Source organism: Rhineura floridana, chromosome 6 (genome assembly GCF_030035675.1).
Source record: "Rhineura floridana isolate rRhiFlo1 chromosome 6, rRhiFlo1.hap2, whole genome shotgun sequence".
Classification (NCBI taxonomy): Eukaryota; Metazoa; Chordata; class Lepidosauria; order Squamata; family Rhineuridae; genus Rhineura; species Rhineura floridana.
In genome coordinates, this window is record NC_084485.1 from 16,094,173 (window position 1) to 16,119,216 (window position 25,044).

Here is a 25,044-nt window from a genome sequence, read left to right on the forward strand (position 1 = left end):
CGTTTTTTTGTTTGCCAACCTTGGCCACCGTTGGCTCCTTCTAGGAGGTAGAGTGGGATATAAATTTAATAAATAAACAAATAAATACTAAAGAGGAGGGGCAGTAATACCTGTGTGCAGGAAACTGAGCTAGAGTTGCATTTCCCTTATATTTTGCTTTTGTTGTTGGGTAATAGCTCCCCCTGCTGGACATGGGGGACACTCAAAGAGCTAAGCTATTCTCCCCTATCCCCCAACCAAACTCTTCCTCCTTGATTCCTAATCCCCAGGCCTATTACGCTGTCCTCCACCTGTCGCACCCCATCTGCCCTACAGTTTGAGAACTGCCAATCTAGCCTGTCTGTCAGGAGTGGCTGCTGAGCTCTGTTCCCATGTATTAGGAGTGGTATCCGCATGTCATTCTTGTTACTAGATCAAAAACAGTAGGGATGATGAACCAGGTGCAAGAGACCATGAACACTCTTCAGTGAATTAATTTTTAGAATTGCGGCTATTTATGTAACTAGTGACTCACTCCTTTTACTCCTACACATGTCGGACAAAAAGTAAAGCTGGTTGTGTTGGCTCACAACAATTCCAAAATCTGTACTAGAGCAATACCTTTATTAGGCCACCTAAACTGTTGCAAAATAGCTTGGAAGCTTTTGAGTTCTCCAGGAGTCTTCATCAGATTAGATGGTAAACAAGGAAGAAGGGGAAAAGTTAGCTGCTGATTAAAGCCACTAGTCTGCAGGTTGTTAGCATTTTAAGACTGAATGTGGGAGAAGGTGGCAGACCTTAATATGAGGCTGTGTTGTTTCTGTGTAGGTTTCACATTCTGTTTTATTGTGAAAGTTACAGACTTGTGGTTTTGCTGTTTTGTGACATGTTAGTTGGTCTAATAAAGGTATTGTTCTAATACGGATTTTTTGAATAATATGTTAAATTACCCCTAGCTGAAAAATCTAAAATGCTTATGTTTTCCTTAACATGCCTTTCCAAAATCTCTGGATTCAAGCCAATTAAATTATATTTAAATCCCATTGAGTTGTACCATAATATTGTTTGTACAACTTCCTTGACTTAGGTTTTCCTTTGTATTATTATATTCAGCTGCCCAACTTTGCAAATCTGTTTTGCAAATTCTTGGCTTTTTTTTAACGTTCCAGATGATAAAATATTGTTTTTGATTCTAATGTTTTCTGTTCCTGAAGGGATGATGATGATATTAACGATGTTGCATCGATGGCGGGAGTTAATCTGTCAGAAGAAAGTGCGCGTATATTGGCCACAAATTCTGAGTTGGTGGGAACGTTAACAAGGTCGTGCAAAGATGAAACCTTTCTTCTCCCGGCACCTTTGCAAAGAAGGATATTAGAAATAGGTGGGTTGCTGCTGTAAGCATAGCTTGGCAGTGTAATGGCCTGATTGATGATATGAAGTGACCCAGGACTACACATGATGTCATCACAATTACAGTTCAATTTATTACCCGCCCTTCACCATTAGGTCCCAGGATGGGTTACAACAATCTAAAATTTGACATTACAGTCACAGGAATAGGGTGGGTCCTGAAAACACGTATCTCTTGTGTCAAAGGCCAGGGTAAAGAGGTGTGTCTACAGCATATAACGAAAGCTGTATAATGCAGGTGCCAGGCACATGTCGGTGAGGAGGGAATTCCATGACTTAGATGCTTCCACAGACAATGCCCACTTCTGCGGGAGGCAGAACTACCAAAAGGGCCCCCTCTGTTGATCTCAACATCCGAGAGGGTCTGTAGGGCAGGAGGCAGTCTTTCGGATATTTGGGGCCTAAGTCATTTAGGGCTTTAAACACTAGTGTGAGCACCTTTACATTGGACCCCAAAATGAACTGGCAGCCAATACAGCTGTTTTTGCCAGTGACGGGACCCATAAAGGCTGCAGCTTAGAGATGACACCTACAGCCATTACATGAAACCAAAACAGAGGATGAGGTGTGGGTGGGATGGAGGCAAGATTTGTCTGTGTGCCGTTCTAAAGGCCTTTCAGCCACTGTGAGAGCCAGATGCATTAGGTACATTCCTGTACTGCAGTGGCTTACGAGACACTTTTTATGTTAGCTTTTAGAATATATTCATAATTTGCATACACAAAATGTAACTTTTGTGTTCCAAAACTGAAGTTTTTTAAAAAACATGGGCAGTGTAGTTACGCACTACTAGGGACCATGGCTTGGCTACAGCTTCCTGTGGGATGTATCAGTATGGGGAAAAGCTGTATTTTCCTCCTCAACGTGTGAATTGACTCATGCAAAACAATTGCACGTAGCAGGCAGCAAAGCAGGATGCATTTGTGCACACAAATATACTTTCTCCATCAATCACCAGTTATGCATAACGATTGTATCAGGCTTCTGTGGCAGGCTACCAGATTTCTTTCTTTGTTTCTTGGCAAAAAATATTTCTGGTAGTAAGAAGCTTTTTCAAGTTGTTAAATAAATTGCTATACAGTAGGGCCCCGCTTTACAGCGCTTCGCTTTACAGTGATTCGCTAATGCGGTGGTTTTCAATTAGGGAAAGTCCCCGCATTAAGGCGCTTGTTCTGCTTTTACGGCGTTTTTTAGAAGTGCAGCTGATCACCTGTCCCCTTGACCCCTGCCCATCTTGGCTTCTTAGAGCTAGACATAGTTGACCAGGTAGGTCCAGGAAGTGATCAATGCTTCACTGGAAGAGGGGGAAGTACCATCTACCTTGAAGGACATGATGATGCACCCCCTCCCTAAAAAGATCTCCCTGAACACAGAAGTGTTAAACAACCATTGCCCAGTGGCAAATATCCCCTTCTTGGGCAAGGTGCTTGCGAGGGTGGTGGTGGTCCAGCTTTAGGCATGCATGGAGGAAACTGATGGAGATTTAGGATTAAACTCCTGCACAGCCTTGAGCCCCAGTCAGTCTCTGGTATACTTGCCATCTCTAAAACAGGTCTTATCATGACCTACCTCACTTGGTTGTCTTCCAAGCAAGGAACACAATGGAACTCATAATCTGTTTTAAACTGTTTTTAATGTATTTTGTATTGTTGTGACCTGTCCTGGGACCTACTGATGATGATTATGCATGTTGCTTGAAAAAGTAGTAAAATGATCCTAAATAATATCACTGCACTTCCTTCATTAGGATCACAGTCCTCTTGGTAATGAAATCCTAATATATTAGTTGTGTTGGTTCATAGTACATGAGTAGCTCCCGAGACATTGCCCAAGAGGTGTTCATGGGCCTCTTGGTTTGTAAGTCACATTTGGTGACTTATTTCTAAGGGCTGGTTTGCTCATGCATGGCCACTGATTTCATAGCTGCAGTATCAAGTGGCATCATGTATGTATAAATGAACCGTCACACTTCATATACCGTAGATAGAACTTTCCCATCATCTGAAGCCAGTGCTATTCTGTGGAGTCAGTCCACACATTTACTTGCAAGTCAAGTACAGTAGAGCCCTGCTAATATGGCGGGTTAGGGACCAGGCCCCCGCCGTAAAGCGGAACCCATAGACTATAATGGGCCGCGTTGTGCGAAAATGACACGAGAATGTCGCAAAACGCCGTAAAAGTGCAAAATCGGCTTTAAAATGGGGAATTTCCCCGAATTGAGAGCCACCGCATGAGCGGAACGCCGCAAAACAGAATGCCGGTAAGTGGGGCCCTACTGTAATGAGAATCCAAGTAATGTGACTATATGAACTCAACCCTAAGTTTGCAACAGTTGCTTTGATTTGTTACCACATGCCTTTGTCTTTCTTGGAAACCCAGGTAAAAAGCATGGAATAACAGAAATCCACCCTGATGTAGTTAGCTACGTATCGCATGCAACGCAACAAAGGTTACAAAACCTGGTTGAGAAGGTATCGGAGACTGCCCAGCAAAAGAATATTTCTTACAAGGTAGTAACCTTTTAAATTGTGAGGCTGTTTGACAATTTGTGTTCTTTTTGAGCTCACTTTAAAAGGGTTTTGATGAAGTCCCAGGAATTCTTCTTCTAGCTAGTGATTTACAGCTTTTGCAGCCTTCCTAGCAGCAGAGAACCTCATGGTGATGAACAAAGGCTTCTAGGTCTGAAGGAATTATAGACACAACCTTTGCTGTGATAATGGAGGCAGTGTGGGAATGAAACAACTCCTAATAAACCCCAAGAAGGGTCTTGAATGGCAGTGTAAAAAAATTGGCTTGAATAACAGGAATGTTTTTATTCTTTAATAACTATACCAGGACTGCTTCTTAAACTTAAAGTGCTGTTGCATAGACAAAAAGGGAAAAGCCAATTTGGGTTATTGAAACCTGCAATCAAGTTACATTCTTAGGGTTGTTTCTAATGTTAGTTCTACTTAGTCACATCCATTAGTTTCAATGGGTTTAGTCTAACTTAAGGTCCGTTCATTTCAATAGATCTACTCTGAGTAGAACTAGTCGGATATAACACTTGGTTTCCTTTGGAAGCGGCATGCCTTTTATTAAATTAATAAATAAAAGCTCAGATTTACACAATCATTGGCTGGTTTTAGCTTCTGTGTGGCCCTTTCTGTGGCTGAATCTTATGCTCTGAAGTAAAACCAATGCAGGTGCTGGCAGGTATGGTTAGAAATCAGATATATTTATCCAGTGCATTCAAAAGTGGGCAATGCAGTATAGATAAAATTGGAGAGGGTAGAGATTTTTAATTTTCTTCTTCTTCTAAAGGTTAGAGAAGACTTAGGTGCACATCATCTTGGCTGAAGGCCAAACACAATTAGATGTATTCAGGCGAAGTGGCAAACCAGAAGCCGAAGCTTCTGATCTCCTTCCCTCCTGTCCAAAGGAAGGCGAGTGGAGAGGAGGGAATACACAAGCCTCATATTCTCATAAAGAACAAATCATGGTGCATCTTCATTGAGTCAGCTTCCTCCCAAAATTCCCACAGTGTAGTGTGCTTCCAAGGGCATCATGCGGCATCATTTTCAAAACTTCAGTGTCTATGAACTGTGGCTCATAGAAAGGTGAGTAGGATGAGCATGTCGTTATGAACTGGCAAACTGTAGTTAATCACCAGTCATAGGGATTTTTATTGCTTTATTTCCACCTGCAGGATAGCCTGGTTAATTTTGCCTTCATTGGTCCCACCCTCTCCTCTGCCTGATCAGGCATGGGTCAGAGATGGACTGTTATGTCTGGGCAACAGTGAGGCTTCATCTGTAAAGAATGCTGGTGTGCTCTTCCTCAAAATGATGTCCCTCCCCATCTGTTGGTGGAATGTGGTACTGAAATGAGTGCTACAGAGGAGGACCTCCCTGCCCAGGGATGGATGTCTCCTACATGGTGGCTTAGGAAAGCATACCTCAGCTTCTCTCAGGACACTCTTGTCATACAGTTTGGATGTTGCTGCCTGACAACTAAAGGGCGCACAGCACATTTAAAGTAAATTCACTAATGGGCAAAAAACCTTGCAGTTTAAGAATGTACCTATAGCCAACAGATATCTCTATCAAACTTTAAAAAGTAAAAATTTGTAAGAGGCACATGTTACCAAATTCTTCCAAGCTACACAGCAAGTGGATTGGACTGTGAAAGACCAACCCAAATTGTGTTTGCATTTTGACAAAATTTTAGGGCAGTCCAATATCTCAGAGAGGAGGTGAGGTCTCCTGCTCCCCTGGTGCATTCACTATAGCTGCCCAATTTCCCTGCTTTTTAAAGTTTAATAGAAATATCTGTTGGCTATAGGTACATTGTTAAACCACAATTTCCCTGCTTTTTAATCCGGGAGGTAAGAAATTGGATCCTGTGCAAGTTTGCTGAGAATGGATTGATCATTTGCATGCTTATTGAGTTCAGTGGGATTTACTCCCATGCAGTCATGCTTAGAATAGGTGAAACTGACCATGGGGAGGGAAGCCTGGAGTGGGCAGGGGAGGAGGAAGAAGGAAGAGGGGAGGAGAGGAAGAAGGGAGAGGAGAGGAAGAAGGGAGAGGAGAGGGGCAGGAGGGGAAAGGCAGGTCTGATCATTTGCATGCTTATTGAGTTCAATGGGATTTACTCCTGGGCAATCATGGCTAGTATAGTTAAAACTGACCATGGGGGAGGAGGAGGGGGAAGGGGAAAGAGGGGATTGGAAGGGGATGGGAGAAGGGAAGGGAGGGGTTAAAGAAGGGAGAGGGAAGGGGCAAGAGGGAGGGGATAGGAGGGAGGAGGAGGGGAGGACAGGTTTGATCATTTGCATGTTTTTTGAGTTCAGTGGGATTTACCCCTGTACAATCATGCTTAGGATAGGTAAAACTGACCATGGGGGAGGGGCAGTGGAAGATATAGGGCAGATCCCTGAACCTGAACTAACATTTGCAGGAAGGGATTCTGAGGAACTGAGACAAATAGTGGTAACGAGAGAGGAAGTTCTAGGCTTAATGGACAATATAAAAACTGACAAATCACCAGGCCCGGATGGCATCCACCCGACAGTTCTCAAAGAACTCAAATGTGAAATTGCTGATCTGCTAACTAAAATATGTAACTTGTCCCTCCCGTGCCTGAGGACTGGAAAGTGGCAAATGTAACGCCAATCTTCAAAAAGGGATCCAGAGGGGATCCCGGAAATTACAGGCCAGTTAGCTTAACCTCTGTCCCTGGAAAACTGGTAGAAAGTATTATTAAAGCTAGATTAACTAAGCACATAGAAGAGCAAGCCTTGCTGAAGCAGAGCCAGCATGGCTTCTGCAAAGGAAAGTCCTGTCTTAGTAACCTATTAGAATTCTTTGAGAGTGTCAACAAGCATATAGATAGAGGTGATCCAGTGGACATAGTGTACTTAGACTTTGAAAAAGCGTTTAACAAGGTACCTCACCAAAGACTTCTGAGGAAGCTTAGCAGTCATGGAATAAGAGGAGAGGTCCTCTTGTGGATAAGGAATTGGTTAAGAAGCAGAAAGCCGAGAGTAGGAATAAATGGACAGTTCTCCCAATGGAGGGCTGTAGAAAGTGGAGTCCCTCAAGGATCAGTATTGGGACCTGTACTTTTCAACTTGTTCATTAATGACCTAGAATTAGGAGTGAGCAGTGAAGTGGCCAAGTTTGCTGATGACACTAAATTGTTCAGGGTTGTTAAAACAAAAAGGGATTGCGAAGAGCTCCAAAAAGACCTCTCCAAACTGAGTGAATGGGCAGAAAAATGGCAAATGCAATTCAATATAAACAAGTGTAAAATTATGCATATTGGAGCAAAAAATCTGAATTTCACATATATGCTCATGGGGTCTGAACTGGCGGTGACCGACCAGGAGAGAGACCTCGGGGTTGTAGTGGAAAGCACGATGAAAATGTCGACCCAGTGTGCGGCAGCTGTAAAAAAGGCAAATTCCATGCTAGGGATAATTAGGAAAGGTATTAAAACAGCCGATATCATAATGCCGTTGTATAAATCTATGGTGCGGCCACATTTGGAATACTGTGTACAGTTCTGGTCGCCTCATCTCAAAAAGGATATTCTAGAGTTGGAAAAGGTTCAGAAGAGGGCAACCAGAATGATCAAGCGGATGGAGCGACTCCCTTACGACGAAAGGTTGCAGCATTTGGGGCTTTTTAGTTTAGAGAAAAGGCGGGTCAGAGGAGACATGACAGAAGTGTATAAAATTATGCATGGCATTGAGAAAGTGGATAGAGAAAAGTTCTTCTCCCTCTCTCATAATACTAGAACTCGTGGACATTCAAAGAAGCTGAATGTTGGAAGATTCAGGACAGACAAAAGGAAGTACTTCTTTACTCAGCGCATAGTTAAACTATGGAATTTGCTCCCACAAGATGCAGTAATGGCCACCAGCTTGGATGGCTTTAAGAGAAGATTAGACAAATTCATGGAGGACAGGGCTATCAATGGCTACTAGCTGTGATGGCTGTGCTGTGCCACCCTAGTCAGAGGCAGCATGCTTCTGAAAACCAGTTGCCGGAAGCCTCAGGAGGGGAGAGTGTTCTTGCACTCGGGTCCTGCTTGCGGGCTTCCCCCAGGCACCTGGTTGGCCACTGTGAGAACAGGATGCTGGACTAGATGGGCCACTGGCCTGATCCAGCAGGCTCTTCTTATGTTCTTATGTTAGGAAGGGGAGGGGGAGGGGAGGAGATTGGGTGGCCAGACACTGGCCAGAGGAAAAGCCCCTTTCCTTTCCAAAAGGAAAACATTGTGAACAGTATCATTCTTTTTCAGGGTTTCCCCCACCTTTTTATTCTGCAGCAGGTACATGTAGCCTCCCACCCAAATTTAAACCAAAACTGTCCATGACCACATCCACACCAGGCAGTGATGGCTTCTCCCAAAGAATCCTGGGAAGTGTAGTTAGTGAAGGGTGCTGAGAGTTGCTAGGAGATGCCCTGTTCCAGTCACAGAGCTTCAATCGGAGTGGCTGTCTGTTAAACCACTCTTGCCACTGGAGCTCTGTCAGGGGAATAGGAGTCTTCTCTCAGCACCCTTCACAAACTACACTTGCCAGGATTCTCTGGGGAAAGCCATGACTGTCTGATGCGAAATTAAAGTCTGGTGCGGGTGTGGCACCCTGATTAGGCAAACCCAGCAGATGTGAGTCTGGCTTTTAGAACACAGTTGGTTCTTACTGAGTATGCCTGACATCATTGAGTTCAAGCAAAAATGCCTTAAATTAATTAAAAATCAGTCAGGCATTTTTTTTTAATTTTTAAACTGCAGAAGATGAAGATCAGAGTATGAGGCAAGGTCAGTAATAAGATTACAGGTACTCTGTGAACATCAGTGATTTTTAATTAATTTCAACAGATTATGAGAACTGACAGAAAAAAGTCCATCAAGGGTCTGTTTTTTCTCTCTTTTTACACTTTGAATCTCGATTCTATCTGACTGTTTTGTGTATCACCATGAAAATTTAGAGGATTGGTCAGCAAGTGTTTCTGAGTTCAGGACTATAAGTTTTGTAAGGGTTTATTTTGAAATGAGCATATGGTAAGCATCAGAATGGCATGGTGGGTATTTTCAATTTAACATTACGGAATGCGAAAAATCCTTGCTGACTATAGTATACAGCCACTCTCTTGTTCTGTATAATACAGAACTATAATTATTCCCCTGCACCCTCCAATACAGCATGATGCTGAACTGTGGAACTCATTGCTGCCAGCACCTTCAAAATGGAATCCATGGAAAGGACTGACTTGACTTAGGGCAAATAGGAATATTGATTGATTGATTGATTGGTTGATTGATTGATTGATATCCCTCCCTTCCCAGCAGGAGCCCAGGGCGACATATAATATAAACAGCAATTAGTTGAGATAGTCAAAGCAGGGCTTACTTATGGTTAGAGAATCTCTAAACTTAATGGTGCTCAACACTGGACATGACAGGATATTAGGCAACTGTTGTCCTGAATATTCTGTGCCATTATTTGCTTTCTCAAGAACCCACTTCTGGCCACTATTAGACACACAAGAGAGGAACAGATGAACCATTAGCCTGACCTACCGGTCCTGTTCTTTTGTTCCCAAAGACCAAGCTCTGGAAGTTAAAATTGTATAAGATATTAAAGATAAATGTTGGATTTACTTGAGTTGACTTGACAGGATCTCATGCCCTAAAGAACTTGATTTTTTAAAAAAAATTGAAAAAGAAAACTGAAAACATTACTTAAACGTTATGCCCTGATGAGATTATAGAAAAAGAATGAGAAATAAAAAATAATTTTAGCCAGCTCTATGAGTTTAAAGATTAACATGCTGTTTGACGATGACTAAGTGAACATTTTGATATATATGTGTGTGTATTGTATAGTACAATTGGGCAGCTTTGTGATTCCCTCCCATTTCTTTTGAAAAGCATTTTATTGCATTTTTCAGGACGATGAAAGATACGAGCAAGCAAGTGATGTTCGGGCGCAGCTCAAGTTCTTTGAACAACTTGATCAAATAGAAAAACAGCGGAAAGATGAACAAGAAAGGGAAATTTTAATGCGCGCAGCAAAGGCAAGTGCTTTGGGATTTTTACCCCTAGTAGATTAACAAAGTGTCACATATGACATTGAAAGAACAGAGGTTCTTTTATTCTCCAGGCTGTGGAATGAGACAGGAAGCTCTTTTCCTAACCCCAGACACCACACAGTGTGATGTTGCTCTTTTGGATGCCAGCCACTGCTCAGTGCTACTAAAGGGCTACATGAGGAGCTTCATCTGCACAATGGGGCATCAAGTGCCCCCCCACCCCCATTTGTGGGGTAGTGTTCGGCATCATCCAGAAGCTACTCCCAAAAGTTTTGGAAATGGCCTTCAACAGCATATTGGTGCTGTGCTCTGACCAAGATAGCTGGGGACTCTGGTGTGGATATGTAAACGTTCCTATGTCTAATGGCATTCCTTTTACTCTCTAGTGGAATGAAACTTAAGTGGAAGATGCTCTGTATTCCCTTTGACATGGAGATTGAATTACCTAGTGTTCTGCACTCTTCTTGATTGTTAATAAACCTCTTTTCCTCTTCTAAGGGAAAGAGGAAGAGAAACAAATACCTTGTAAGAGGCAAATCATTTTCTAGAACCAGGCACAAAAGGGGCAGTGCAGAACTTCCTGCCTTGTCTTTGCAGAGATGAGAGCTTTGCAGCTCGGTTTGAATCCCTACTGAGCCACAAAGCTCCCTGGACAAGTTTGGGCCATTCACTGTGGTTTATATCCACTGGTGCACAAGGGAAGTTATGCCACAGGACTTCCCCCTCCTCTCCCTGTACCCCTCCAGAATGTGTTCTGGAGGGTCCCCCAATCCTCTGGAGCAGATTTTGAGTGTACGTGGGAACAGCAGAGAAGAGGAGGGGGAAGTTAGGAACATAGGAAGCCGCCTTATACTAAATCAGACCATTGGCCAGTCTCACTCAGTATTGTCCACACTGACTGGCAGTGGCTGTCCAGGGTTTCGGGCACGGTTCTCTCCCAGCCCTACTTGGAGATGCTGGGGATTAAATCTGTGGCTTTCTGCGTGCAAGGCAGATCCTCTTCCCTAAAGTTCTGTTGCACAAGTTGAAATCTGCTGTGAGAGTGGAACAGCAGCATTGGATACGACCTTCTGTCTCAGCCCACAGTATTGAAGGAAGGATTAAACAGGATAACCTCATGTACGCCATCTGTGACTCCAGTAGAGGCTGGTGACTCCGATGTCAGTGAGGCAGTGGATCTGCTCTAGGTTTCGGTCTGGACTTTCAAGGAGCTGTCCAAGGTGCTGAAGCCTAGACTAAAACCCAGAGTAGATTCACTGCCCCACTGGCATCAGAGCCACTAGGCTTCACTGTTCAGCTCCTTGAAGGAAAAGCAGGGTACAAAGGTGTTAATAAGCAACCGCTAGCCTTTGGCTGTATATAAGCCTGTATATAAGCCTGATCATTTTGAGCCCCACTGAGTTCCAGAATTTGGGGAAAAGAAGGCCTCCCCTGTTAGGTTTCTTGGATGTGACATCAGAAAAGAAGTGTGTTGTCAAGTCTGGCTAGAGGAGGAAAAACTCATTCAGCCTTCTTTCTTATGTAGACCGAGGCCTGAGCTTTGGGTGGGTTGGTGGTTGTCTGGGAATTTGGCTGGATCGGGTCCATTTCCTCCCTCTTCCTTCGGCCACCAGTGGTGTAACTGATTTTAAATTGATGCCCTTAAGCTATTTTTAATGCTCAAGGTAGCCCATTATATTTTAAGGATGAAAATATGGGAATGTACCATTATCCATGTATTGAATATAATTAAAATATAAAATGTAAGGTATAGCCAAGCACAATTTTTAAAAAATGTTTCTGATTTATTCTTTCATTTCTTACCTGTTTGTTGCCCCCCCCCCCAAATGCCCTTCTGTCAAAATTCTTCACCAACACAGTCTCGATCTAGACAAGAAGATCCAGAGCAGCTAAGGTTGAAACAAAAAGCCAAGGAGGTATGTTTCCAAAAGTGCATGCCATTTTCAACAATATTTACCATTTTGATGCTGCATTCATTATATTTACAACTGTGTAATAATGATTGCATTCTGAAAAGCTTAAGACAGAGTAAAAACAAAACAAAACCACAAATTGCGACTGTTCTGTTTTACCAAACACAGATGCAGCAACAAGAACTAGCACAAATGAGACAGAGGGATGCCAACTTGACTGCTTTGGCTGCAATAGGACCCAGAAAGAAGAGGAAAGTGGATTCCCCAGGCTCTGGATCAGGGACAGAGGTACAAGACCATAACTCTGTTTGTGTAACATTGGAACCCAAAGTTCTAATAGCTCTGGTATATCTTTAAACTGAACTAAAATTGGAAGCACATTTTACTCTTGCTTCAGACAGATTTTCTTGTTGAGGGTGTAAGAGTTAGAAATACCCACCCCAAGCTCAATGATGCCCACCATCCTGTGTTTCTATGCAAGTTGCTGGTCTGGGAATTCTTCCAGTAGATCATGCTCATTGCTTCTATACTTTGGAATTCCTTAAGTTGCAATTTCCTGCCCCGCTTCATCTTTTAATTACCCTTAGTGTGTTTTGCTATGTATTTTTAAATGTCTTTAAACGAATCTGCCATTTTCTTTCATAGAAAGTGCATTTTTACGTTTCAACAGGCGTAATATTTTAAGGGGCCTCTACTGTTAAAGATTTCTGAATGTCCTTGGACTGATAATTTCAAGATGCATTGGAGTAGATGACTTCTTCAGCTGTCTTGCCTTAGTGGTGCAGAATATGCAAATTTTCTCTTTTGGAGTGAAACAGGATATGAAGTTGGCACTTTGTGTATGAGATATAACTTCTGGAACGCTTGATAACAAACAGTTGTAGTTCTCTTGAGCAAAGCCTCGATATATCTGATCTGCAGCTCCAGTTGCCTCACGGAAAACCGATATTTACTATAAAAGACATTTCTGCCAGTTTCTTTTTTTATTGCTGTAGTAGCAGTGAAAAAAAGATGGGCTTTGAAGTTCATCTGATTCTACGTATTTAGCTCTTGCCAAAATGATTCTTTGACATGTTGAAGCTTTTCTTGAAAATAGGAATTCGGATAACACTCATTGAAAGACAGTTGCTGCGCTCTCTCCTAACAGGCTGTAATGACAGGCAGAAGTTCAACCAGTGCAGCTTTCTTGCTTTGGAGACAGTGACACAGTTAGTGAAACCTGTTGAATGTCTGCCTGTTGAAGGCAAGACTGGCCCAGGTCATTTTGCTGCCTGAGGCAGAGCACCAGTTGCACACTAGTACCCAAGTCCAGCCAAGTATGTTTTGGCACCTGCGGCAGAAAATCCTATGAGCAGCTCTTTCTCCTCCCAGGCAGTAAAAATGCAACAGGAATGAATTAAATAACGTAACAATTTGCTGTCCTTTTATGATGCCCCAAATCAACTACCCAAAGTACCTGCCTCACTCTGCCAAAATGTGTGGCTGGCCCTGGCTGAAGGCACAAAGCTGACAATCCTATCTAGAAATAGCAAAATGCCCCTTTAGTAGGAAATGCAAGTTTCTCTGATAAGCATGATGAAAAGATGGTTGATGTGTTTATGTAGTTACTGGTAAATATTTTATGAATCTTAGATTTTATAAATCTGTAAACAGTTATATATATTAAATATTTTTGAAAATCCTTTTGAGTGCAGATACCCTAAAAGGACTATGCCTATGAAGCCATAGAGAACAGAGGGGAATTGGGGTCACAACATATTTAATTCTAAAACGTATTAGTTGCATTCTCAGCAGTAGTAGCACTTAATGGGATGTACAAAAATAATGAATACAGTAAAATCATCATTGACCAAACTGATTCAAAATAAGATTCACTATGTCCACGTCCATTTGATACGTAGCACAAGCCTAGAACTATTTACTCAGAAGTAAGACCTGCTGTGTTCAGTGGGGTTTCCTCCCTAGGAAGTTTGTTTAGCATTGGATTCTAAAATAACTCACTTCCAAACTCTTATCAGTAAACTTACTTCTAAACATTATTGGTCAGAATCAGTGAATGGGTCTCAACTGTCCAGTCAGATGGCCATGCTTGCTGGGGCTGATGGAATTTGTAATTCAGCAACATCTGGAGGGCCAAAGGTTCCCCACCCCGAGTTATTCCTTTTTAGCTGTATACCATCCTGGGAAAACATTGAAGGTGTAGGGTACAAACCTGGAAAACAGACTCCTTGAGACACAGCTGTAGGCTGTTCCAGTAATGACTATTACCCCTCCTGCTTGCTCACACATGCTGTGGGAGGTGATATAAGCACATACCTAATAACCGCACCCATTCTTAGCAGCACAAAGAGGTGGAAGTAAGGCCTTGTCATCTTTCCCCTAAAGAGTGGGAGGAACGTGGGGGGGAGAGAAGAAACGGTAGATGGAGATGCATGGTGCATCCCCCCTCAATTTCTTTTATTGAGCAATAGTGTCTACTCACTGATTCAAGGAGGAGCAGTGGCCCTGTTTTCTAGTCAATTTGTTCAGGATCTGGATTTCTGTCTACTGTTTAGGATAAGGATGTCTGCATGTCTGACTCATAATCTGGGAAGTCTGTCTCCAGATGCTCCATGCTGTCGGCCACATGCCAGTGGTTGGTGGGGCCAGAGGCAAGAACTGGTGGAACAATGGATGTGATTCTTGCCTTTTGAACCATATAAACACCCCCCCTCCTCCATTCAGGCAAGCATGAGGCATCATGCAGTTCCAGCCAGGCAAAAGCACTGGAGGAGTGCTTGGAGCAGTATCGGTCTGGGGAGGGAGCACGGCCTCACAGGCCAGATAGAAAGGCCCGAAGGGGTGCATCTGGCCCCTGGGCCTGAGGTCCCCCCCCCCGCAGTAGTGTGCATTAGCATAGCTGTCCCCCAAGTACATCATACCACGAGGCCTTATTGTAATTGTTTCTTTCCAGTGGTGGTTCACTGCCTGTTAAGTGGACATGGGTTGCTACTGTTCCTTTGGTAATGTCTGAAAGTAGCTTCATTTAAACAGAGTTCCTGTGTATTTATCCAAGGTTCATTTTATTTATTTATTTATTATTTGGTTTCTATCCCGCCCTTCCTCCCAGCAGGAGCCCAGGGCGGCAAACAGAAACAATAAAAACACCTTAAAACATCATAAAAACAGACCTTAAAATACATTAAAACAAAACATTAAAAACATTTTTTTTAAAAAGCTTTAAAAACATCTTTAAAAAAAGGGTTAAAAAACACATATTAACAAGCAATTCTAGCACAGACTCAGTATGTAAGGTATGTATGTGTGTGTCTGCGCACATGCCTATATACATGCACGTTTAGCGTAATATTCCCTTTAATATAGTGAGTCTCCTTTATATTCTTGTTTGCGTTTCAACAACCTCTGATGAATTTAGTTATCTAAGATTAATCAGTTACTTGATAGCCAAATCAGCTGCAGGCTTCCTGAATTGGAGCTTTTGTTTACTTAATTAAGAACCAGCTGCTTTGGATCTAATTGACTCACAGCTGTGCAGCTGCTGTTGCAGTTGACATTTTTTAAACTGAGCTTCCCTTGTCTCTCATTTAGTGTCTATCTGCATAGGGTTTTTTGTTCTGGTTTTTTTTTTTTTTGCAGTTAAAACATATTACCAAAATGGTTTGATCAGATTGGCATGCTGATGTCCAAGGAATGTCCAGTCTTAGTAATTATATGTAAAGTTACCTTTATGAAAATTAATACTAACTACAAGAACAAAAGCCAAGGGAATGTAATCCCTTCAGTGTAATTGCATAATTAACTTGTGGACATAATATTCAGTATCTGAAACAATGCCAAACACCCAAGTTTTATCAAGGACTAATTTGTTGCTCTTATTGTGAAAATTTGAGTTTCAGCTCATAGGCAGCCCTTGAACTGGTATTTCAGCAGACACCTACTGTGTCCTAACTCCCTCTGTAAACACACATTCTCTCTGCACACGCACGCACACACTTCTCAAGCTTTTGAACTGGTGCTAGGTTGGGAGTGTTCACAAGTAGGGATAAACACTTTTCTTTCTGGGCCCCTGTGTCTCTTTTAGTAGGCCTGCCAGGGGTTGCTATGGCGACCGTAGGCTCGATAACAGGTTCCACCCTGTTTTCTTCGGCCTCTGTTAAAATGGTTTCTGTTGCTTTGCCAAGTTGTTGTCTGGTCACCACATATATTTTTCCTTGTGCCCCCATAACATCTCTTCCCAGTATCACTGGTTCTTGTTGTTGGGCATTAATACCTACTTTACATATTTCCTCCTTTCCTCTCCACTTTAATTTTATCAGGGCCATGGGTATGCTTTCTGGTTTACCCCTCGCTCCTTGGATTGTCACCGTTTCCTGAGGTAATATTTCCTCAGATTTTATCAAATTTGGCCTCAGTAACGTCTGAGCGGCACCAGTATCAAGCAATGCCCAATAATTTGCCCCTTGCACACTCACTTCTTCCCTCAGACTCGAATCAAAGTCTTTTACATTTGTCCAGTTTATCTGGCGGAACTGAACCTTCTTCGTTTCTAACTCCCTTGGTTCTGTTTTCACTGCCCTTCCCTGAGCAGGATTACCAATGGGGTTGGCGACCTCACATTGAAAACGTAGGTGCCCCGGTCTACCACATTTATAACATAATTTCTCCTCCATTTTAGGGTACACAGATCCACTCTGGGGTGTCCTGTGCCCTTCAGACTTTATTGGAGGACTCACTCGCTGTGGTACCACATCCTTTCTGCCACCATTATATGGTCTGGGTTTAAACTCTCTTGATGTGTTCCCCACCCAGCCAGTTCTTTTTTTTATTATTAATTTTTATTCAAATTTTCAAAAACAAAAAAACAACACAAAACAAAAACAATTATACAAAAAAAATAAAATGTTGACTTCCGATTTGTCGCAGATCAACCATAGGTCTACAATATATAACAATCCTGTCTCTAAAATTATATTACAAAATCACTTTCCTCCAGTAGTTATCTTAATTAATCATCAAATCTCATAAACATTACTTTATTCTTTCCACAAAAAGTCCAAAAGAGATTTCAATTCCTTGAGAGATATATCTTTCAATTTTTCTCCAAATAAACATGTCGCTTAATCCATCTTGATTCAAATCTGTTAGGTCCAGTAATTTCAATAGCCATTCCTCCATTATCTATATTAATTCCATCTTCCATCTTCAATAATCCTGTTAAATCCAGTAATTTCAGTAGCCATTCTTCCATTATCAGTATCCCATAATAATCTTGTTGTCATAGCCATAATCCAAATAAACATATTGATTAATCCATCTCGTCGAATCTATTAGGTCCAATAATTTCCATAACCATTCTTCCATTATCAGTATTAATTCTATCTTCCATCTTCAATAGTCCTGTTAAATCCAGTGGTTTCAGTATCCACTCATCCATTATCAGTATCTCATGATGATCTTGCTGTCATAGCCATAGTCATATAACAGTCTGATGGGAATTTCCCCCATCACAAATATGTCCTTTCCATCAATTCTAAATATGTTGCTGAAATATTGTTGTAAAGTCACTTCTCTGCTCTTCTTTTTTACAAAATGCACTGGCTCATCTCTTAAGAGTTTTTCCATTGTCACATATTTGTAATTAATTCCATAGATTTCACCCAGCCAGTTCTATTGGAGGCAAAGTGATCTGCCAACTCTGCGGCCTCTTGAACAGATGTAGGGGAACGGTCTTTGACCAGGAGCCTTATTTCTGGTGGTAACTGATGGTATAATTGATCCAGTTTCATGAGGCTTTTCACCTCTTCCACTGACTGAGCTTTGGCACTTCCCATCCACTTTCCAAATATGTCCATCAATTTTGCTCCCAGTTCAACAAAAGACCTCCCTGCTTGGATCTGACAGTTTCGAAATAACTTCCTAAAGTAGTCAGGTCCCAGTCTGAATCTTTTGTACACTGCCTCTTTAAACTCGGCATATGTGACAGGCATGTCTGAGGGGAAATATTGGTATACCTCTGCCAATTCCCCTTTGATCAGATTTGATAAATATTGCATATATTTATCCTCCGGTAGCCCCCACATCTGAGCTGCCTTTTCGAAGGTGTTGAGGTAAATCTGTGGGTCTTGTCCAGGTTCAAACACCGCAAAATCTTTTGGTGTAACCTTTATTTTGGTTTCATTTCTGTCCTTCCGTGTTTCATCAGAATGAAACGTCTCTTTCAAATTTTAACTTTTCCTCCTGTATCTCAGCATCCAATGCTCGTTGCTTCTCCCTCTCCTCAAACCCCATTCTCATCCTTTCAGTATCCATTCTCATTCTCTCAATTTCCAACTCCCGCTGTTTTTCCTTCTCTGCACCTTCCATCCTCAATCTCTCAGTTTCCAACTTTAACTTCTCTCTCAAATACTCTATATAAGTGGGATTGCTTGAGTACCCTTCTGGGTTCTCTTCTCTGACAGGTTGTTTTTGTTGAACAGATGTGAATGCTATCAATGCTACTCGCAATTCATCTACCCCTTTACCCTCATGAGGTAAATTGAATGTTATGCACTTCTCCACCAGCTCCTCTCTTTTCATCTTTATATATTCAGCCATGTTTTTAGGAGTTCACTCGCACTTTGCCACACACTCTTTGCCAGTCACTCTCACAAGTAATCTTTATTTGTTATTTCTTTTAGCCACACCACTTTTAGGGATTCTCTATTGTTCGTATCCCACCGCTACAGCCACCACATGTGACGTCCTTCCCTGGTTCTCCCTGTCAGGTTCCCACCTGCTTGTGGCTACTGCCTTTCACTAGGCACCACCAGGGATACCACCAGTCTGGACCGTCCTTTATATGGTTTCTTACTCCGCTCTAGCACAGATCTCACTAGATCCCCCTGCTAGGCAGCACCACCAGTCACGTCCTATAACCAATACTCCCAGAGACTTTGCCTGAGTCTCTCTCTAGCTGGTTACTTTTGTGACTGCGTGCTTATGCTGTTCCCAACCCCCTTGTATCTTTATAGATAACGCATACAACTCTGGGTTGCTCTGGATACTTGAATTGTTATTATTCCTCCCTTCACCGCTGCCACCATTAGATACTGTTTCTGTTCAGCCTTGGTAATTACCTTGCCCTCCCTTCTGGTATGTATATCCCCCAGCCAAGGATCAGGCCTTTGGTAAACCAAATAAGTATTTATTAAATATCAGAAATAGCAAGATTAGTTTTAGAATGTTTCACAAGCGTATGGTTTCATCTATTCCTGTTTTGTACTTGACTTATTATTAATCAGAACTCCAACTCCCTCTTTCTCCACACTCCCAACATCCACCCAGATTCAACTGTCATTCTTCCATTTATACTCCCAGCCATTCAAACGCTCAGCCAATCATCCAGCATTCTATTGCTCATGTACTCCCCCCTCCTCTTTCACTCCACTTACCATATGTCTTCTATATAAACAGCACTTACCATATTTACACTATAAGCAGGAACATCACAGCCCCCATACTAGCACCATCCATCTATCCAAAAGAGGAGTCTGCGGGGAGATCCTTGTGTGCAGTTATATATTTGCCACACACATTAGGTAACAGACCGGGATATCTGGCCCAATTCTAAAAGCACACACAGGCAAGCAAAGCTGCAGCTGTTCTGGGGGAGATGGGGGAAGCTGTATCTGACCTAGAGTCTGCTCTGTCCCTGAAACTTCACACCCCCCATTCGTGTGTCTATTTTCCCCTTCTACATGATCTGATCTTGGTGTCTGTTTTCTTAAGAAAAAAGGAGGATATATCTGTAGCAACCTGGAATCGCCATGGCTAGATTAAAAACATGTAAGATCAGACGCAACCGTGAAACTTTTAATGCTGTCTGTGCAAGGATTTGCCATGCAGAGTTGAACATAGGTTCAGAATGTTTTAAATCTTCTAAAACTTAACCTTAACATCTCTGTCTCCCACCTTTTTCCAGCTTCTTGGGTTTTTGTTTTCATGATCTAGTAAGTCTTAGCTCAACGTTTGTGGCTTCCTGCAAGCCTCTTTTGAGGATCATCACAAAGCTTTGGCAGTCCTACATATTCTGATGTGTGGCATTCTTCAGGCTTATCCAAGCATTTTTGACAATTTGTGAAGGGTGGCAGTCTTATACTTAATGTGGTTCCACATCTTTAAGCATCTAACCATGCTTATGGTGAGGTTCTTATGTCAAAGTCCACCAGAACTGTGCTTCTTGTATGTCATTGGTGTCATTTATTTGGTTCAGTAGACGTTTCCAGTGCATTTGTGTTGCTAATCTTCTAATTATAGGAAATTATCCAGTTGGCCAGCAAACATCAGATAGATCACCTGCCTCAAAAAAGAACTTAATTTCCCTGCATACCTTTTAGTTTTAAACTAAACTAGGCAATGCCACATTTAACAGCATAGAGCATTTGTTTGAGGTCTCACACTTACTGTGTCCAAAATGCATGATGTTGCCATTTAATAGCTACCTTATCTGTGCAACCTAAACATGCCCGTTGTATCACAAGGAGCAAGAAAAATACAAAAAGGCAGCCTTATATCTTCTAAAGGCTATGTTCCTGTAACTATCTGGCTCCTTAGGTTATCCAAGCATGTTTAGGTTGTACAGACAAGCTACCTGTTGTACGGCAGTCCTGTGCAATTGAACATGGTAGGTGTGGGAACATGAAGACTTGACCAACGTGAGTTGGTGTTGTGGTGCCATAGGTCAGGCAGACTCATTGCCTGGAAGCAACTGTTGTACAGCCCGGGGAACTGATTGCATGACTGCTCTGTTAATTAACCCTGAAAAACTGCTTCCATCAAGAGTTTGCATTAAATTTGCTGCCTTGTTAAAAGATGCTGAACTGGTTGTACCACAGGCTGGCTACCTAAGGTAGTGCTTTTTCTGCAGCAGCCATTCATATGTTCCATTTCCTCTTTGAAAGCTATGCTTGGGCATCAGATGAAGTAAGGGGAAGACTTCGATGAAACAGGAAGGGAAACAGGAAGGGATGGAAAAGAGCCATAGCTCAGCGGTGGAGCATCTGCTTTGCATGCAGAAGGTCCCACGTTCAGTCCCCAGTGTCTCCAGGTAGGGCTGGGAGAGACCCCTGCCTGAAATCCTGGAGAGCTGCTGCCAGCCAGTGTAAACAATACTGAGCTAGATGGACCAATGGTCTGATAAGGCAGCTTTCTTTGTTCCTAATCAGGCCAGGAAATTGAGGGGGTTGGGGTTGTCATGTCTAAAGCAAGGGGGTTAGGATGAAGAATCCAGCAGGGATGGATTGTGAGATATGTGAGCCTTGGCCTCACTCACAATGAGTCCAGAGGAGAGAAGGAAGGCTGCACATGGAAGAAAGGGCAGCGGGATCATGCTCCCGGCTGGAGTTGTGAAGGAATGGGACCTTATTGGGTCAGTACACTGCATCAGGAAAAGGAAGGCCAAATGTTGAGGGGGTGCTGAGAATCAAGAATGCAGAGGATTGAGAGACATGGGGGGAAAGGATCACAGTGCACTAAAAATTCCTCATATTTCTCTCCAGTATGACCCTGCTAAGACAAATAGTACGAAAGCACTAATGTTCAGTTTGTGCAAACTGCAACTTGCACACCAATTAGCAATCTTTCCAGGCAATAAATCTCCCTTGGTTCTTTTTTGAAAATCAAAGCAGAGACAAATTCTCTGGTCCGTCTGTGCCACCTGCTGGTCTCAGGTCATTACTGCCGCTCTGCACACATTCCCTGACAATGAGGAGATGCTACAAAACCGTCTGTTTAACCCAGTCCTGTTCTTGTGCTAATTTTTTGTTAAGTTGACTCACCTTTCAGTAACAATTTTACATAGCAAAGGGCACCTGCTGCTTCTATAGTTTCAGTGTGATAAATTATGTACTCTGCATTGACTTTACTTGGGTTTAGAATGCAAAACTCTGCCATTACAACCCCTGCTGTCCCTTCCCTTTTAAAAAATATTGAGCTTTTTCTGAATATTATGGTGATAAACAAGTTCAGCTTCAGTCATCCACAATCACTTTTATTGTGGGCCAGAGCATTTGCTCCTACCTCTCATTTATTTGCAAAGGTTTCACACGTTCAGCTGGTATAGTCCCAGGAGGGGCTGCGCTGCATGCTCATAAAAGGTTGTATATGTCGGGTGTCAAGTGTTTGAATAGTTGCCCAAGCTAGGTGAACTGGTCGCGAGATAGGTTTTAACTACATAGGCTGGTTGAAAGTTAAGCACTTGGCTTCCTGGGACATATAGGAACTGAGACTTGGGGTGGAGACCAGGGATTGAAAGGGAATTTTGTAAATTTGCCAAACTCTAGTGCTTGTACCTTAAGCTTACCTTTATCTTTGTGGCTTTTGTGAGCACATCTGCATTAGCCTCAGACATATAGCACAAGTTCAATGCTCTTGCTACAATAATATATTCAGTTTATAAGTGCCCAGTGATGGTGATACCAAAACCAGAACACTCTGGGGCCCAAACTGTAACTAAGGCTGCAATCCAGGATGCTCTTACCTGGGAGTAAGTCCCATTGAACCCAGTGGAGCTTACTTATGAGTAGACATGTATTGGATTGCAGCCTTAGACACTTAAATCTTTCTATGACCACTTTAAGATTTCCCAATCTTGGGTCCTCCACTCCCTTTGGCATTTCCATAGACCAGTCTTTGCCCTCCTGGTGCCCTTGAGATATTTTGGACTACAACTCCCAGCCCCAGGCACCAACTGGAAATGAAAAATGCCTAACCTTTTGGTGACGGAAAGCTAACCCTTTTGTAGTGGGCCAGATATCTTCTGTTCTCTTTAAAGCGCTTTAGAAGCACTCATAGATAGATCTTTGTTTTGTGATAACATCGTGAAGCGTTTTCACTATTAGAAAAAAACAGCAACCACCATCCAGTAGATGCAGAAGTAATCCCTGTGGACACGCAAATTGTTATGTGGCACCATTTACGTTGTAGTACTACAAATGTGAATGTTCAGTGCATGTTAAAAGGACACCCTAGAGGATTCAAAATCCCAGGATGTGCCTTATTTTCCCTCTGACTCCTATGTGGAACCTGTAGTTCCCCTGAGGCTTTGGGTTCCCTGAATAATACAGTTCCCATGAGTGTGGCTCATAACAGCTTATGAAACAGTTGTTGCCCCACGGATGCTAAGGCAGAGTCACATCATACTATGAATGTTAGTTCCTACCTCATGAAGCCTTTTATATTTCAGCAGGCATTTAATCTGTGTGGTTTTATGTTGTTAAGCTATCTGTAAAATTGTACTAGCTTTTTACCTGCTCTGTCTGTTCCTCGCTGCAATTCTGTTTTAATGGTTTTAATTATTTTGCATTGCTCTTTTATCCCACCCTTTCTCCCAGTTAGGAGCCCAGGGCGGCAAACAAAAGTACTAAAAACACTTTGAACCATTATAAAAACAGACTTTAAAATATATTAACACAAAAACATTTTTAAAAACATATTAAAACAAAACATCTTTAAAAACATTTTTAAAAAAGGTTTAAAAACATATTTTTTAAAAAAAGGTTTAAAAACATCCTGAAAAGCAATTCCAACACAGACACAGACTGGGATAAGGTCTCTGCTTAGAAGGCTTGTTAAAAGAGTAAGGTCTTCAGTAGGCACCGAAATGATAACAGAGATGGTGCCTGTCTAATATTTAAGGGGAGGGAATTCCAAAGCATAGGTGCCACTAAAGTAAAGGTCCGTTTCCTATATTGTGGGGAACAGACCTCCTGATAAGATGGTATCTGCAGGAGGCCCTCACCTGCAGAGTGTAGTGATCTGCTGGGTATATAAGGGGTAAGACAGTATTTCAGGTATCCTGGTCCCAAGCTATATAGGGCTTTGTACACAAAAACTAGAACCTTGAACTTGGCCCGGTAGCTAATACGTAGCCAGTGTAATTCTTTCAGCAGTGGGGTGACATGTTGGCGATACCCTGCCCCAGTGAGCAGTCTCACTGCCACATTTTGTACCAGCTGCACTACCGGACCAACCTCAAGGGTAGCCCCACATAGAGCACATTACAGTAATCCAGCTTGGAGTTTACCAGTGCATGGACAACAGTGGTCAGGCTATCCCGGTCCAGAAATGGCCGACGCTGTCTTACAAGCTGAAGCTGGTAAAAGGCACTCCTAGCCATTGAGGTCACCTGGGCCTCTAGCAACAAAGATGAATCCAGGAGCACCCCCAGACTGTGGACCTGTTCTTTCAGAGGGACTACGACCCCATCCAAAGCAGGCAACTGACCACCAACCCAGAGTGTCTCTGTCTTGCTAGGATTCAGAGTCAGTTTCTTGACCCTCATCCAGCCCACCAACGAGTCCAGGCAGCGGTCCAGGGTTTGCATGGCCTCTCCCAGTTCAGATGTTACAGAGAGGTAGAGCAAGGAATTGTCAGCATATTGCTGACACCTCACCCAAATCTCCTGATAACCACTCCCAAGGGCTTCATATCGATGTTAAACAGCATGGGAGACAAGATGGTACCCTGTGGTATCCACAGCACAACTGCCAAGGAGCCAAAAGACAATAACCCAACGCTATTCTCTGAAAACGACTATAGAGATAGGATTGAAACCACTGTAAAACAGTGCCTCTGATACCCATCTCACCAAGTCGGCTTAGAAGGATATCATGGTCAACGGTATCAAAAGCCGCCAAGAGATTAATCAAGAATAACAAGGTTCACTCCCCCTGTCCTCCCGATAAAGGACCATCAGGGCGACCAAGGCCAATTCAGTCCCATAGCCATACCTGAACCCAAACTGGAATGGGTCAAGATAATCTGTTTCATCCAAGACTACTTGCAGTTGCTGTGCCACAGTCCTCCCAATCACCTTCCCTAAATAGGGGGTATTTGCGATCTGGCAGTAGTTGTCACAAACCAATGGGTCTAAGGTGGGCTTTTTCAGAAGCAGTCAGATCACTGCCTCTTTTGGGGGGGGGGTGGAACCTCTCCCTCCCGCAACAACGTGTTGACCACACCCTGGATCCACTCGGTCAAACTCCCTCTGCAAGCTTTAATAAGCCAAGAAGGGCCAGGGGCAAGAGGACACTTTGCTGGCTACATCTTTGCAAGCACCTTGTCCATGTCATCAGGCAGCATCAACTGAAACTGTTCCCAAAAAGTTGCAGCAGACA

General features: G+C 42.7%; 1 protein-coding gene across 3 annotated transcripts in view; it reads left to right on the plus strand.

Annotated features, from left to right (window-relative positions):
• TAF4 (TATA-box binding protein associated factor 4) overlaps window positions 1–25,044 on the plus strand; it is a 117,824-nt gene that overhangs the window by 87,590 nt on the left and 5,190 nt on the right. For all 3 annotated transcript variants that reach the window (XM_061631099.1, XM_061631101.1, XM_061631100.1), the window contains exons 11-15: window positions 1,194–1,363; window positions 3,772–3,902; window positions 9,837–9,962; window positions 11,837–11,893; window positions 12,059–12,178. In XM_061631099.1, the coding sequence (XP_061487083.1) occupies window positions 1,194–1,363; window positions 3,772–3,902; window positions 9,837–9,962; window positions 11,837–11,893; window positions 12,059–12,178 (604 nt within the window). The remainder of the gene's footprint in view (window positions 1–1,193; window positions 1,364–3,771; window positions 3,903–9,836; window positions 9,963–11,836; window positions 11,894–12,058; window positions 12,179–25,044) is intronic.